Consider the following 17,793-nt stretch of genomic DNA (forward strand, 5'->3'; position numbering starts at 1 on the left):
AGAGTGATAATACACAGATAGCTACCATTTTTGCAATGCTATCACACATTTTCCAACTTTAGGGACATATACCTTCAAGAAAATCACTATAAGACACCATCGGCTCAAGTGAGCTCGAGCTGCCCCACCGACTTCCCTGGCTCATGGATTACTATATGTAAAACAAAAAAAAAGAAAAAACACATAATTCCAAGTGTCAAATACATTATATTGGTGGAGTGCTTTTGTTACAACTATAAAACATAAAGCATGTGAGTTGGAACACGTTAACAGCTTATTTTTTATAATGACTAAAAAACGAAAAATACCCAAACCACCAAAACACACGGTCAGCAAGACGCTCACTGAAATGAAGACAATTTCAGTTGCCTAAACATCAGTATAAGCGCCAAGTGTGCTTGTGAATAGTGTGAATAAATCTGCACAAAAGCAATAATTGGATTATTATGAATATGTAGCAGTCAAAAATAGTCCATTATTGTCAGCTATTGGACACATTATTTGGTCATACCATGGATCATTTAGCTATTTGATTTTTCATTTACGGACCCCAATTTATAGAAGAGGTCTCCCTATTTTATAAATTGTTTTATTTGATAAAATATTGAATTTAGCCTTTACTACTACAGCCCATAGAAACGCATTGAACAAGACATTCATATATGGCAAAAAAAGACAGTCAAGAGGTTTTGAAGTGTGTGTTATATTTAGAAGAGATAAGAAAGCTCAGGAAATATTTTTCTAATTTCTATTCATATTTAACCCCTTATTTTTGTTGGCACAAAACTACCTCCGTTAGTTTGTATGGGTTACCTTCAGACGAGTCCTGGGACACTTGTGGGGGTCGTAGAGCAAAACAGAGAACAACAATATGTTTTGAGAGTCTCATCTTTCCATAGAGTGGCTACAGCCGTTTTTGTGAAAAGACTGTCTTGTGGTCTGACAAACACCGCTGTAGCTCGGCCACCTTCCACTGCAGATGCGGAAGGCCGACATATGTGGATGTGGTGGATTGAGACGCAGCCCAATCTTAAAATGACGGATGTAGATGGGGATTTGTTTGACTATGTTACTTAGATTGAAGCACAGGTGCGTCAATAGACTCTTACGGATTTTTAAGAATGACTACATACTGCATTAAAAGGACCAACATTACAGGACTAGATTACACTTCACTTGGGTCATCCTTGTGGTATTGAGAGACAAATATGCTAATGCTTTCACTGATTGCCCTTTAAGCAAGATAGTTCCTATAGATCGAGTGCTTTGTTATCCAACTGATCGTGTGTCCTTTCTGTTACCCTGTGAATAGAGCCATGTTCATTTCTGCTTGCAGCTATATTTTCTAAATTGTAATGCCATTTTTTAAAGCAGAACTGCATAGAACACATTGAAGAATATAACAGATTCAGAATAACAATAAATGTGAAAATAATTTCCCGTAAAAGGACAATGTAATCAATCAATTACCAATCAAATCAGTCATAATATCATGACAATTAAACATAACATTTCAGTGTGTGCCTTTGTCCAGAGAATGAATATAGGTCTGAGAGCATTCCTGGTGATAGCTGACAAGCTCCAGCAGAAGGATGGGGAGCCACCCATGCCCAACACGGGAGCCACGCTGCCTTCGGGCAACACACTCAGGGTAAAGAAGACTTACCTGAGCAAAACACTGACTGATGATGAAGCCAAGGTCATAGGTGGGTCACCAGGTGGACTACCTACTGTTTCCGGTATGTTGTGGATGGCTGGATGGATGTGTGTGTGGGTGGGTGGAGGGATGGATGGATAATTGAGAGGATGGATGGCACAATTCACTACTGGACTTGTTGTGCTGGAATGAAAGGTTGTGTTGTTCACCATGCGCCTTCCCATGTAAGTATGTATGAATAGAATAGATCCTGAAACTAAATGATGTGTTCTTCCCCTGTGCTGTAGGTATGTCCCTGTACTACTCCCAGGTGAGGAAGGCCATAGACAATAGCCTGAGACACCTGGACAAGGAGGTGGGCCGATGCTTGATGATGACCAACGTCCAGATGCTCAACAAAGAGCCTGAGGACATGATCACGTACGTGTGCTACTCGGCTGATGTAAAAAGGGCTTTATAAATACATTTGATTGATCAATTTTCCTCTACGCAGTTAGGGTAGTACATTTCCAGAAACTTTCCCAAACTTCCTAGTTCTCCAGAGTCCTATAACTGGTAATCCTCCAAGTTTCAACTTGGATTGGCCAGGAAAAACGTTTCCTGGTTAGGTCATGTGGTCAGGAAAAAATACAACTAAAGGCCCTATTCTTGATGTACCATGATTTGGCAGTTGTCAAAAATATATGTATTTTTTTGCATGTCATTATTGGGGGACATTTTACATTGCATATGTAATGACAAACTGAAAGGCAGGCAGTTCTGCTGTTGACCTGATCTTGATGTTGTCTCACCTTGTCTTGTCAGAGGAGAGAGGAAGCCGAAGATCGACATGTTCAGGACGTGTGTGGCGGCCATCCCTCGCATCCTGCCAGACGGCATGTCCAAGCCCGAACTCATAGACCTGCTATCTCGGTGTGTACATATCTGGCTGTGTGTGTGTGTGTGTATATGCAGGAAACCCATTGTAATGAATGGGCCAACCCTTCAGGTTTCCCAAAATCTCTAACACGATCCTGCAGAGGCCCTCTGCTGCCTATTTGACCAGGGCATTCAGATAAGTAGGTGTAATGTCTCATGCTGAGCCCACTTTAGACCAGGAACCATTCCTATCTTACCTGACTGGAAAAATTCCAATAAACCTCATTACAATCTGGCAGCCTGATTTCATTGAAAACGTTTCTTCAACAATGTGTGTTTTAAGGAGGCAATTATTTAAAGCTAGAATCCTTAATTGAAACAGTAACAGTGTTCACCCAACGTGTGTTGGTAAAAAGCTCAGGGATGGGCCTGGAGAAAGGTAACCCCTTTCAAATTCATTGACAGAGTTATGGATGCAAGGACTGACCATCCATTATAATGAAAATCATAGTTTTAACCGTGGTTTGAGGCTAAATAGTGTTTGTTTATTGTTTGCCAATATCAAAATGAACAAGCTTGTATTTTGGGTTTTGATGGGGTATGACAGTTGAACTAAGCTCATGAGGTATTTATAGGTTATGTTGTTCAAGAATCAATGGGCATATGTCATTTATTTATACAGTACCAGTCAAACGTTTGGACACACCTACTCATTCCAGGGTTTTTCTGTATTTTACTCTTTTCTACGTTGTAGAATAATAGTGAAGACATCAAAACTATGAAATAACACATATGGAATCATATACTAACCAAAAAACTGTTCAACATATATTTGAGATTCTTCAATGTAGCCACCCTTTACCTTGACAACAGCTTTGCATACTCTTGGCATTCTCTCCAGCTTCATGACTTAGTCACTTGGAATGCATTTCAATTAACAGGTGTGCCTTGTGAAAAGTACATTTGTAGAATTTATTTCCTTCTTAATGCGTTTGAGCTAATCAGTTGTGACAAGGTAGGGGTGGTATACAGAAGAAGGCTCTATCAAGATGGTGTAACGGCTGTCGTAGGTGGAAGAAGGTGAGGACCATGGTGCAGCGTGGTACATGTTCATCCTTTTATTAATGGAACTGAACACTGATTAACAAAACAACAAAGAGAACAACCGAAACAGTTCTGTCTGGTGCAGACACAAAAACAGAAAGCAACTACCCACACCCATAGTGGGAAAACAGGCTGCCTAAGTATGGTTCTCAATCAGAGACAACGATAACCAGCTGCCTCTGATTGGAAACCATACCAGGCCTAAACGCTACTGCTACTCTCTGTTCTTCATATATGCATAGTCACTTTAACCATACCTACATGTACATACTACCTCAATTAACCTGACTAACAGGTGTCTGTTTATAGCCTTGCTACTCTTATTTTCAAATGTATTTTTACTGTTGTTTTATTTCTTTACTTACCTACACACACACACACACACACACACACACACACATACCTTTTTTTCGCACTATTGGTTAGAGCCTGTAAGTAAGCATTTCACTGTAAGGTCTAAACCTGTTGTATTCGGCGCACGTGACAAATACACTTTGATTTGATTTGAAGACAAGGACAACAACCCGAGCCACTGCCTGTTCACCTCGCTATCATCCAAAAGGCGAGGTCAGTACAGGTGCATCAAAGATGGGACCAAGAGACTGAAAAACAGCTTCTATCTCAAGGCCATCAGACTGTTAAATAGCCATCACTAGCACCTTAGAGGCTGCTGCCCTATATACATTGACTTGAAATCACTGGCCACTTTAATAATGTTTACATATTTTGCATTACTCATCTCATAATAAATTTTGATTTGATCTGATAAAAGACCAAGTCCATATTGTGTCAAGAACAGCTCAAATAAGCAAAGCGAAATAAACAACAGTCCATCATTACTTTAAGACATGAAGGTCAGTCAATCCGGAAAATGTGCAGTCGCAAAAACCATCAAGCGCTATGATGAAACTGGATCTCATGAGGACCGCCACAGGAAAGGAAGACCCAGAGTTACCTCTGCTGTAGAGGATAAGTTCATTAGAGTTACCAGCCTCAGGAATTGCAGCCCAAATAAATGCTTCAGAGTTCAAGTAAAAGACACATCTCAACATCAACTGTTCAGAGGAGAATGCGTGAATCAGGCCTTCATGGTTGAATTGCTGCAAAGAAACCACTACTAAAAGGTCACCAATAATAAGAAGAGAATTGCTTGGGCAAAGAAACACGAGCAATGGACATTAGACCGGTGGAAATCTGTCCTTTTGGTCTGATGAGCCATGTCTTTGTGAGATGCAGAGTAGGTGAACGGATGATCACTGCATGTGTGGTTCCCACCGTGAAGCATGGAGGAGGAGGTGTGATGGTGTGGGGTTGCTTTACTGGTGACGCTTTCAGTAATTTATGTAGAATTCAAGGCTCACTTAATCAGCATGGCTAACACAGCATTCTCCATCCCTGGTTTGCGCTTAGTGCCACTATAATTTGTTTTTCAACAGGACAATGACACAAAACACACCTCCAGGTTGTGTAAGGGCTATTTGACCAAGGAGAGTGATGGAGTGCTGCATCAGATGACCTGGCCTTCACAATCACCCGACCTCAACCCAATTAGATGGTTTGTGATGAGTTGGACCATAGAGTGAAGGAAAAGGAGCCAACAAGTGCTCAGCCTATGTGGGAACTTCAAGACTGTTGGAAAATAATTCCTCGTGAAGCTGGTTGAGAGAATGCCAAGAGTGTGCAAAGCTGTCATCATGGCAAAGGGTGGCTACTCAAATATAAAATATATTTAGATTTGTTAAACACTTTTTTGGTTCCTACATGATTCCATATGTGTTATTTCATAGTTTTGATGTCTTTACTATTATTCTACAATGTAGAAAATAGTAAAAATAAAGAAAAACCCTTGAATGAGTAGGTGTCCAAACTTTGACTGGTACTGTGTGCCTAAAAATTTATATAGCAATTAAGGATTTCAACTTTAAGTAGAATTTAGTACATAAATAGTTGCCTCTTTAAAAACGCACATTGTGTGTATTATTTTTCACCCAGGTTGACGATTCACATGGACGACGAGCTACGCCTCATAGCCCAGAACTCCCTCCAGAGTTTACTGGTAGACCTCCCTGAGTGGCGTGATGACGTCCTGTTTGGCTTTACCAATTTCCTGTTGCGGGAGGTTCAGGACAGCCACCAGGTACAGATGGACGGATGGGTTAATGTATGGCTAGCTGGATGGAACTATCAATGGATTGATGGCTTGATGAGTTGATTTCTTGATGGACTAATTGATTGACTAATTGATTGACTAATTGATTGATTGCAGGCCCTACTGGACAACTCTCTCCGGCTGCTGCTCCAGCTGTTGACCCAGTGGAGACTGGCTCTGTCAGCCCCAGAGAAGTGCTGCGACACATCAGAGGTACAGTAAATAGAGATAGGCTGTCTAACATTTCCTTATTGCTCTTACAGTGGAGATATAGGCTGGGAGGTGTAATGAGTAGCTACATTAAGTGCCTGTATGTTTACGTAGTGCTGAGCGATTAGGTTTTTAAACAACTAATTGGCTGATGTCGGTTCAATTATTTAAATTACATTTTGTTCTGTTTTTTTTCTGTGAGCTCGATGTGTAGTTTCTGTAGAGATAAATCTGATCAAGCCTGAACTGTACAATGTAGTAGGGAGTTGTAGTTTCCAGCAGGTCAATATTCTACACAGTTTAGATCACTACAACTACAATGACCATAATTCATTGTGCACCCGCTTAAACTTGTCCGGTCTGTGCAGAGCAGACACAGATGCCTCTTTTCAAAAGAACTGGGAACTACGAGATCAAATCATGAGGTTAGTGATCAGAGCTTTAGAAAGAGGCCCGAGTTCCTGAGTTGGTATTTCGAGAAGGGATGACCGTTCAAATAGATTGTTCCCAGTCGGAGTACCCAGTGTATTTTTTTGAAAGCACTGATGTCGAAAGGTGGAGCTTTCTGAGTTCCCAGTTCCGAGTTCCCAGTTGTTTTGAACCCGGCAAGAGACTGAGAGAAGATCGAGAGGGAAAGAAAGCAGTTGCTTTGCAGGATTGAAAATACATGATCTAAGTGATTGATAGTTGGTATTCAGTATGCCTTATTTACATTGAAGAACTACTTCAATTGTGATTTTGTCAGACAGCATAGGCAGCAGCTCCAGATGGTGACTTGGAATTAAATAAAATGAATCAAATGAAACAAATATTTTGTTAAAGTAATGTGAATAAGTTATGGTTAACGTTTTGCATATGCTAAACATTGAAACACAAGGAATTGTGTTTTTGTAATTTGTCATAGGCTGTTTTTAAAGACACGTAATATGTGTCTCCTTTGGCCAACAGTCCACATTTATTGATGGTGTTGGCTGCACCAAGTTGGATCTGAATGCATATGGATGGATGTATGTTAGAATATTCACAATTGGATGGAAACCTGCGACAGACACCCTAAAGACTCTTGCAAGTGTGCTAGTCCAGTGCCCCAGAACATCTAAAGAATAAGCTACCAGCCAAACAAGCTTGTAAGAATTGTATGTGTAATCATGTCAAAAAAAAAGAAGAAAAAAAGGGACCACAATGGAATTAACTACCCGACTTTATTGTGCAATCCCGGTATCTACGGTTATTAACACAGTGTTGCTACTGTTATTGTTATTTGTGGTCGTAAACATTATTTTGAGTTAATTGTATGAGGGGTAATGAGTGTTCGATTTATTTACAGTACAAGGGGAGGGCCATATGAAAATATTTTTCATGTTGGGGAGTCGGGGGGGGTGCATTTTTGTTTATGACACTGGGTTGGACCTCCCACCCCCCTGAAACAGAATTCAGAAACTGTGATAACGTTTTTATAAATGAACTTTTTTTTTAAAAAGCACTAATCGCTCAGCACTAGTTTAACCTGTTGCGACGAGCAATCCCGTATCCGGGATCCTATTTATAGCCTCAAGCTCATTACCATAACGCAACGTTAACTATTCATGAAAATCGCAAATGAAATGAAATAAATATATTAGCTCTCAAGCTTAGCCTTTTGTTAACAACACTGTCATCTCAGATTTTCAAAATATGCTTTTGAACCATAGCTAAACAAGCATTTGTGTAAGAGTATTGATAGCTAGCATAGCATTAAGCCTAGCATTCAGCATGCAACATTTTCACAAAAACAAGAAAAGCATTCAAATAAAATAATTTACCTTTGAAGAACTTCAGATGTTTTCAATGAGGAGACTCTCAGTTAGATAGCAAATGTTGTTTTTCCAAAAATATTATTTGTGTAGGACAAATCGCTCCGTTTTGTTCATCACGTTTGGCTACGAAAACCCCGAAAATTAAGTCATTACAAACGCAAACTTTTTTCCAAATTAACTCCATAATATCGACAGAAACATGGCAAACGTTGTTTAGAATCAATCCTCAAGGTGTTTTTCACATATCTATCGATGATAAATCATTCGTGGCAGTTGACTTTCTCCTCTGAAGAAAATGGAAACGCGCATGGAGCTGGAGATTACGCAATAATTTCGACGGAGGACACCGGGCGGACACCTGGTAAATGTAGTCTCTTATGGTCAATCTTCCAATGATATGCCTACAAATATGTCACAATGCTGCAGACACCTTGGGGAAACGACAGAAAGTGCAGGCTCATTCACAGCCATATAAGGAGACATTGGAACACAGCGCATTCAAAATCTGGACCATTTCCTGTATGAAATTTCATCTTGGTTTTGCCTGTAGCATTAGTTCTGGGGCACTCACAGATAATATCTTTGCAGTTTTGGAAACGTCAGAGTTTTTTCTTTCCAAAGCTGTCAATTACATGCATAGTCGAGCATCTTTTCGTGACAAAATATATTGTTTAAAACGGGAACGTTTTTTTTATCCAAAAATTAAAAGAGCGCCCCCTATCTCGAAGAAGTTAAAGTAAGGGCATAGTTTCTGTTTCTTCAGAAAGGAATACAAATATGTGTCAATGGCCGTTCTAGGTCTGGCGCTGTTGTGAGTGCGCCATGCTCTTCTATTGAGTTGTTGTTGTTTGAACCTGTGTCCGCTGTGTGTTGTTGCAGTTGGGCTCCAGCCAACGCGTGTTGGTGGAACACGGACCCCACTCCACAGTGCTGCACGCCATGGAGGGCCTGGCCTTGCTCCTGCTCTGCTCCTGTCAGCTCACAACGCGCAAACTGGCCATGTCAATCCTCCGGGAGATACGCTGCCTGTTCCTTGCCATTGGACAGACTGAGGTAAGGGTAAGGGGGATTGTCAGAACTTGGGTTAAAATCGCCGGGCTGTTATTGTAAAATGCATTGTTCAAACGTGGCTGCGTAACCATAGGAACCGCCACATCACTTCCAAAAGGCTATTTTCTGGACATGTAACTTGTGCAGAGCGTGAGACACTCCCATTCATTTCATGAGAGGTATGCATTGCTCAGCGTAAAATGTCCATCTCTTTTTCTTCTTCAAGAATTCAATGCATGGCTCACGCTCCAAGAGCGCTTGATAAAGTGGCCTGCGCTCTTCTCACGCTGCCAACAGGTTACAGGTCTAATGTAACACCTAAAAACCTATGTTTTTCTCGGAGCCCCAGTGTCGCTCCATAGTAAGGCCGATTAACTGGAAAGTTAACCAGTAAATCGTGGGCTGGTTACAGAGTATTGGACTAGAGTTGGTTGAACATGATGGGTTCTGTGATACCTTACAGGATGATGACAAACCCATGATAGAGGTCATGGACCAACTGAGCCTGGCGGTTCTGGAAAGCTTTGTTCATGTGGCAGCGTCAGATACGGTGAGCGTTTCTCTCTGTTGTGTGCGTGTGCGTGTGCGTGTGTGTGTGTGTGTGTGTGTGAGAACAGGAGACAGAGGATGGTGGTGGAGAGGAGAGCAATTTGCTCCTCTAAGTAATCCACTTATTTTACGTACAATTTCTCACATTTCCTACCTTTGCTATTACTCCAGACAGTGATTCAGGATGGGTATTACAGCCCAGTCCGCTTAACATACAGTTCATTCGGAAAGTATTCAGACCCCTTGACTTTTTCAACATTTTGTTACGTTACAGCCTTATTCGAAATTGGATTAAATTGTTTCTTTTCCTCATCAATCTACATACAATACAAAGCAAAAACAGTTTTTTAGAAAGAAAAAAAATCACATTTACATAAGTATTCCGACACTTTACTCAGTACTTTGTTGAAGCACCTTTGGCAGCGCATACAGCCTCGAGTCCTCTTGGGTATGACTCTACAAGCTTGGCACACCTGTATTTGGGGAGTCCCTCCCATTCTTCTCTGTAGCTCCTCTCAAGCTCTGTCAAGGTTGGATGGGGAGCATCGCTGCACAGCTATATTCAGGTCTCACCAGAGATGTTCGATCAGATTCAAGTTCGGGCTCTGGCTGGGCCACTCAAGGACATTCAGAGAACTCCTGCTTTGTCTTGGTTGTGTGCTTAGGGTTGTTGTCCTGTTGGAAGGTGAACCTTACATTTACATTTAAGTCATTTAGCAGACGCTCTTATCCAGAGCGACTTACAAATTGGTGCGTTCACCTTAAGACATCCAGTGGAACAGCCACTTTACAATAGTGCATCTAAATCTTTTAAGGGGGGTGAGAAGGATTACTTTATCCTATCCTAGGTATTCCTGAAAGAGGTGGGGTTTCAGGTGTCTCCGGAAGGTGGTGATTGACTCCGCTGTCCTGGCGTCGTGAGGGAGTTTGTTCCACCATTGGGGGGCCAGAGCAGCGAACAGTTTTGACTGGGCTGCGCGGGAACTGTACTTCCTCAGTGGTAGGGAGGCGAGCAGGCCAGAGGTGGATGAACGCAATGCCCTTGTTTGGGTGTAGGGCCTGATCAGAGCCTGGAGGTACTGAGGTGCCGTTCCCCTCACAGCTCCGTAGGCAAGCACCATGGTCTTGTAGCGGATGCGAGCTTCAACTGGAAGCCAGTGGAGAGAGCGGAGGAGCGGGGTGACGTGAGAGAACTTGGGAAGGTTGAACACCAGACGGGCTGCGGCGTTCTGGATGAGTTGTAGGGGTTTAATGGCACAGGCAGGGAGCCCAGCCAACAGCGAGTTGCAGTAATCCAGACGGGAGATGACAAGTGCCTGGATTAGGACCTGCGCTGCTTCCTGTGTGACCTTCACCCCAGTCTAAGGTTCTGAGCGCTCTGGAGCAGGTTTTCATCAAGGATCTCTCTGTACTTTCATCTTTCCCTCAATACTGACAAGTCTCCCAGTCCCTGATGAAAAACATCCCCACAGCATGATTCTGTCACCACAATGCTTCACCGTAGGGATGGTGCCAGGTTTCCTCCAGACGTGACACTTGGCATTCAGGCAAAATAGTTCAATCTTGGTTTCATCAGACAATATAACCTTGATTCTCATGCTCTGAGAGTCCTTTAGGTGCTTTTTCGCAAACTCCAAGCGGGCTGTCATGTTCCTTTTACTGAGGAGTGGTTCCCGTCTGGCCACTCTACCATAAAAGCCTGATTGGTGGAGTTCTGCAGAGATGATTGTCCTTTTGGAAGGTTCTCCCATCTCCACAGATGAACTCTGAAGCTCTGTCAGAGTGACCATCAGGTACTTAGTTACCCCCCAGACCAAAGCCCTTCTCCACCAATTGCTCAGTTTGGCCAGCTCTAGGAAGAGTCTTGGTGGTTCTAAACTTCATCCATTTAAGAATGATGGAGGCCACTGTGATCTTGGGGACCTTCAATGCTGAAGACATTGTTTGGTACCCTTCCCCAGATCTGTGCCTCGACACAATCCTGTCTCGGAGCTCAACTGACAATTCCTTCGACCTCATGGCTTGGTTTTTGCTCTGACATGCACTGTCAACTGTGGGACCTTATATAGACAGGTGTGTGCCTTTCCAACTCATGTCCAATCAATTGAATTTCCCAAAGGTGGACTTCAAATCAAGCTGTAGAAACATCTCAAGGATGATCAATGGAAACAGGATGCACCTAAGCGCAATTTTGAGTCTCATAGCAAAGATTCTGAATGGTTATGTAGGTTTCCGTTTCTGTTTTTTAATTTTGTATACATTTGTACAAATTTCTGAAAACATGTTTTTGCATTTTGATTATGGAGTATTGTGTGTCGATTGATAAGGGGGAAAAATGATTTAATTCATTTTAGAATAGGTCTGTAACGTCACAGAATGTGGAAAAAGTCAAGGGGTCTGAATACTTTCCGAATGCACTTTACCATCAAGTGATCTGGTTAGCTTCCATTAATCACGTTAGTGATTTGTATGCACAATCTGCCTCACTGATCATAGAATTGTGGATGGCAGTTTTAGCCTGGTTCTAGAACTGCAATTGAAATTCCAATTGAACCTAAAAAAAAAAATGCATTTCTAAAATAAACCGCCTTTAATTGTATTTGAAGATAATTGACTGAAACCTCTAACCCTCGACTTCTAACCCATGACCCTCCTGTCTCCCAATCCCAACCCCCTTTTTAGGCCACTCTTCCGTTGGGCCACCAAGTGGACCTGCAATGGCTGCTTGAGTGGAACTCCATGCTGGTCAACAGCCACTATGACATCCGGAGCCCGTCCCACGTGTGGATCTTTGCCCAGTCGGTCAAGGACCCCTGGGTGCTCTGTCTCTACAGCCTGCTGCGCCAGGACCACCTGCCCAAACACTGCCCCACTGCCCTTAGCTACACCTGGTCCTACGTCTTCACACGCATGCAGCTGCTCATGCCCCTGGTGGACACCACGTGAGTACTTCTAAGTTCTGTTCCTGATTGAATAGAATAGATCTTTACTGTCGCCAAACCCGACACAACCCCATGTTGGATTTGATTTATTGTACAGATTGAGTACAGCACAGCCCCAGAGGATAACACATCAGAGTATTGAACAACATTTTATTTTACAATGCGGATCTTGATGTAAGAAAATAGATGGATAGATAATCCATAAAAATGAAATTGATAGCACTCTAAGGGGCGGTTTCCCGGATACAGAGTAGGCCTAGTCCTGTGCCCTTATCCACAAAGCATCTCCGAAAAAGGTCCTAGGAGTCCTGTTAAAACTTGCTTTTAGACACAAAAGAAATCTCAGCTCACAGTAGGGTGTGAAGACACTGCCCAGACAAACTCTGAGCCAGGAGTAAAATAAACTGATAGAAGCTCCTCAGGTGGTAATCACAACAGATTAAGGTACTGCAAAGAAAATATAGTGATGACTCTGATTGACATTGTTGCAAATGATGGGAAATAACCAATCGTGATGAGGAATCGGCAGCTGTGAACTCTAGCACGCCTCAGACAACCACAGTGAATGTGACTGTACATCAAATCTTGCAATGGTAAAACTTTTGATTGAACTTTGCCCACTCTTAATTCTTGCCCAATATGTTGGAATGCATAACCCTTTTTTTTGTTACAAATTCAGATATTTTGAATAATGTTATTGGCATATTGCACTCATATAGTATGACTGTTGTTAAACACATACTTTTTTATAATATTACCGTTATGTCAACACATTTGCGCTGGATATATATTTCTGGATATCTGACATGTTATTAGATATAAGGAGTAGACCTGCTCCAGATACGCATGTCATTCATTTCATATACGGAGCTAGGATATTCTCCGTAATGGGACAGTTTCTACATGCATCCAATCTGGACCTCAGAAATATCCCTTATACCGTATGAGTCCAGGGAGATATCTGGGGTGAGATACATACAAGACACGCACCTGATGCGCATGCATCCGCTTACATATTTGTAGAGTATTTTTTGCAAATAAATAAATTAAAAATCCTACAATGTGATTTTCTGGATTTTTTCCCCTCATTTTGTCTGTCATAGTTGAAGTGTACCTATGATGAAAATTACAGGCCTCTCATCTTTTTCAGTGGGAGAGCTTGCACAACTGGTGGCTGACTAAATACTTTCTGCCCCACTGCACATAGTAATTGCTATTAGCTAATTCATATTGTAGTTTATGTAAGCCGTGTCACGCCCTGACCTTAGAGAGAAACAAGAAGAAACCCAGCCCAGTCACGGACCAGGATGTCTTGCTCCCAGGCAGGCTAAATAACTTTTTTGCCCGCTTTGAGGACAATACAGTGCCACTGACACGGCCTGCAACGAAAACATGCGGTCTCTCCTTCACTGCAGCCGAGGTGAGTAAGACATTTAAACGTGTTAACCCTGCAAGGCTGCAGGCCCAGACGGCATCCCCAGCCGCGCCCTCAGAGCATGCGCAGACCAGCTGGCCGGTGTGTTTATATTCAATCAATCCCTATACCAGTCTGCTGTTCCCACATGCTTCAAGAGGCCATTGTTCCTGTTCCCAAGAAAGCTAAGGTAACTGAGCTAAACGACTACCGCCCGTAGCACTCACTTCCGTCATCATGAAGTGCTTTGAGAGACTAGTCAAGGACCATATCACCTCCACCCTACCTGACACCCTAGACCCAAAATAGGTCCACAGACGATGCAATCTCAACCACACTGCACACTGCCCTAACCCACCTGGACAAGAGGAATACCTATGGAGAATGCTGTTCATCAACTACAGCTCGGCATTCAACACCATAGTACCCTCCAAGCTCGTCATCAAGCTCGAGACCCTGGGTCTCGACCCCGCCTGTGCAACTGGGTACTGGACTTCCTGACGGGCCGCCCCAGGTGGTGAGGGTAGGCAACAACATCTCCTCCCCGCTGATCCTCAACACGGGGCCCCACAAGGGTGCGTTCTGAGCCCTCTCCTGTACTCCCTGTTCACCCACGACTGCGTGGCCACGCACGCCTCAACTCAATCATCAAGTTTGCGGACGACACAACAGTGGTAGGCTTGATTACCAACAACGACGAGAGACGGCCTACAGGGAGGAGGTGAGGGCCCTCGGAGTGTGGTGTCAGGAAAATAACTCAACGTCAACAAAACTAAGGAGATGATTGTGGACTTCAGGAAACAGCAGAGGGAACACCCCTATCCACATCGATGGAACAGTAGTGGAGAGGGTAGCAAGTTTTAAGTTCCTCGGCATACATCACAGACAAACTGAATTGGTCCACTCACACTGACAGCGTCGTGAAGAAGGCGCAGCAGCGCCTCTTCAACCTCAGGAGGCTGAAGAAATTCGGCTTGTCACCAAAAGCACTCACAAACTTCTACAGATGCACAATCGAGGAGCATCCTGGCGGGCTGTATCACCGCCTGGTACGGCAACTGCTCCGCCCTCAACCGTAAGGCTCTCCAGAGGGTAGTGAGGTCTGCACAAAGCATCACCGGGGGCAAACTACCTGCCCTCCAGGACACCTACACCACCCGATGTTACAGGAAGGCCATAAAGATCATCAAGGACATCAACCACCCGAACCACTGCCTGTTCACCCCGCTATCATCCAGAAGGCGAGGTCAGTACAGGTGCATCAAAGCTGGGACTGAGAGACTGAAAAACAGCTTCTATCTCAAGGCTATCAGACTGTTAAACAGCCACCATTGAGTGGCTGCTGCAACACACTGTCATTGACACTGACCCAACTCCAGCCACTTTAATAATGGGAATTGATGGAAATGATGTAAATATATCACTAGCCACTTTAAACAATGCTACCTTATATAATGTTACTTACCCTACATTATTCATCTCATATGCATACGTATATACTGCACTCTACATCATCGACTGCATCCTTATGTAATACATGTATCACTAGCCACTTTAACTATGCCACTTTGTTTACTTTGTCTACATACTCATCTCATATGTATATACTGTACTCGATACCATCTACTGTATGCTGCTCTGTACCATCACTCACTCATATATCCTTATGTACATATTCTTTATCCCCTTACACTGTGTATAAGACAGTAGTTTTAGAATTGTTAGTTAGATTACTTGTTGGTTATCACTGCATTGTCGGAACTAGAAGCACAAGCATTTCGCTACACTCGCATTAACATCTGCTAACCATGTGTATGTGACAAATAAAATTTGATTTGATTTGATTTGAGAGCCTTTTATTCTCTATTTGGTTAGGTCAGGGTGTGACTTGGGTGGGCAAATCTGTTTCTATTTCTTTGTTGGCCTAGTATGGTTCCCAATCAGAGGCAGCTGTTTATCGTTGCCTCTGATTGGGGATCATACTTAGGCAGCCCTTTTTCTCACCTTCAGTTGTGGGATCTTGATTTTGTTAGTTGCTGTGTAGCCTGCAGAACTTTACGTCCGTTTATCTTTGCTTGTTTTTTTTTGGTGTTCATCAAAAGAAAGATGTATGCTTACCACGCTGCACCTTGGTCTCATTCCAACAACGGACGTAACAAGCCGAGAGTTAGAAAATATGACCGATTATGTTGCGTCAATCTTTCCTCAGTTAGCGCTAGGACAAATGTAGCCTACATTTTTCCGGTTAGGATGATGATGGTGTTATGCTATAGATATTTTGGTGAATATCTGAACATTGCATCCAAAATACTGCTCACATTATGGACATAACTTTGTAAGGACTGTGTTTGTGTAAATAGTTTCTGAAAAAAAGTGTGGCTGGCTCAAATGCTGATTGTTGCATCATTCGAATCTGGCCGTTCTAAATAAGCATTATAAATGAGCGTTCTAATCACACGGTTATGATCGTATGGTTCAGGGAGCACTGTAGAACGATCACACCCGTGTGATGGTACGTTTCAAAGGGTTAATCTAGAAACATACACCACTGCCCTTCTTCAGTTTTTTATTCTTGTCTGCGCAATGTACTGAGAACTCAGCTGGTTGAATGGACGGGGACATTATATCCAGAGAGCCATGATTCTGTGAAACAGTGTATGTTACAGTTCCTGATGTCTCTCTGGAAGGAGATCCTCTCCCTGAGCACGCCTACTTTATTGTCCAGAGACTGAACATTAACGAGTAATGTACTCGGAAGCGGTGGATGGTGTGCCCGCCTCCTGAGTCAAACTAGAAGTCCACCCCGAATACCTCTTCTACGCCAGCAGCATTTTGGAGCAGCCTCTGTGATAAGTTAAATTGCCCTGGGGGGGTGAGGAAAAAGGATCCAATTCGGGAAAGTCGTATTCCTGGTCGTAATGTTGTTGAGGTACGCCGCTCTGATATCCAAAAGTTATTTCCGGCTGTATGTAATAAAAACGTTATGGTTTAATAGTGTAAGAAATTACACAAAAAAAAAAAATGCGGAGCTGCCATGGCTGTCGGCGCCGTCTTTAGGCAAGAGATACTGTTGCGTGTAGATTATCTAGATTATTTATGGATCGGTCATATAGGAATGTCAAAACGTTATTTTAACAACTCCAAAGCAATTGCATGTGTCACAGGAACCACTGACTCGCTGCATTTTTCTATTATCAAAACACCTGCAAGTATCTCTTAAAATTGTTTAGGACAGGTCATGAGGTCTCCTAAATATCTGTCGACTAGGTGGGACTCTTATGAATGAAGAGGTTTCATGCATAGCTTTTAAGAGTAGGAGTAAATAGTCTCTATTCTCAGCACAAATGTTCTACTCTGATATGCGTTGTGGATACGGGCCCAGGACTAGACTTAATCTGTGTCAGAAAAACCACCCCTAAAGGTTCAGTTTGATTTACCATGCACTCTCAATGCACTGTGTGTGTGTTTACCCGTGGTCTCTCCAGTAACCCAGTATACACTAAGAAGACCAGCAGCACGTCGGGTGGTGGAGACAGCTACGTGACCCTGTGGAGGAACTACCTGATCCTGTGTTTTGGAGTGGCCAAGCCTAGCATCATGAGCCCTGGCCAACTGAGAGCCTACACCCCTGAGATCACAGCCACTACACCTGATGGCAGCATCAACTACGACAACAAGGTAGATACACTACATCACCAAAAGTATGTGGACACCTGCTCATCTTACATCTCATTCCAAAATCATGAGCATTAATGTGGAGTTGGTTCCCCCCTGGCTGCTATAACAGCCTCCTAAGGTTAGGGCTCTGTGCAGGCCAGTCAAGTTCTTCCACAGAACTAGACAAACCATTTCTGTATGGACCTCGCTTTGTGCACGGGGGCATTGGCATGCTGAAACAGGAAAGGGCCTTCCCCAAACGTTTGCCACAAAGTTGGAAGCAGAGGTTTGTCTAGAATGTCATTTTATGCTGTAGCATTAAGAGTTCCCTTCACTGGAACTAAGGGATCTAGCCCGAACCATGAAAAACAGCCCCAGACTATCATTCCTCCTCCACCAAACTTTAC

General features: G+C 43.0%; 1 protein-coding gene across 3 annotated transcripts in view; it reads left to right on the top strand.

Annotated features, from left to right (window-relative positions):
- LOC115137173 (protein furry homolog) overlaps positions 1-17,793 on the top strand; it is a 205,759-nt gene that overhangs the window by 76,928 nt on the left and 111,038 nt on the right. For all 3 annotated transcript variants that reach the window (XM_029673300.2, XM_065024673.1, XM_065024674.1), the window contains exons 15-23: positions 1,535-1,706; positions 1,945-2,077; positions 2,462-2,569; positions 5,612-5,756; positions 5,886-5,981; positions 8,654-8,827; positions 9,288-9,374; positions 12,056-12,315; positions 17,215-17,407. In XM_029673300.2, the coding sequence (XP_029529160.2) occupies positions 1,535-1,706; positions 1,945-2,077; positions 2,462-2,569; positions 5,612-5,756; positions 5,886-5,981; positions 8,654-8,827; positions 9,288-9,374; positions 12,056-12,315; positions 17,215-17,407 (1,368 nt within the window). The remainder of the gene's footprint in view (positions 1-1,534; positions 1,707-1,944; positions 2,078-2,461; positions 2,570-5,611; positions 5,757-5,885; positions 5,982-8,653; positions 8,828-9,287; positions 9,375-12,055; positions 12,316-17,214; positions 17,408-17,793) is intronic.

This window comes from Oncorhynchus nerka, linkage group LG11 (genome assembly GCF_034236695.1).
Source record: "Oncorhynchus nerka isolate Pitt River linkage group LG11, Oner_Uvic_2.0, whole genome shotgun sequence".
Taxonomy (NCBI): domain Eukaryota; kingdom Metazoa; phylum Chordata; class Actinopteri; order Salmoniformes; family Salmonidae; genus Oncorhynchus; species Oncorhynchus nerka.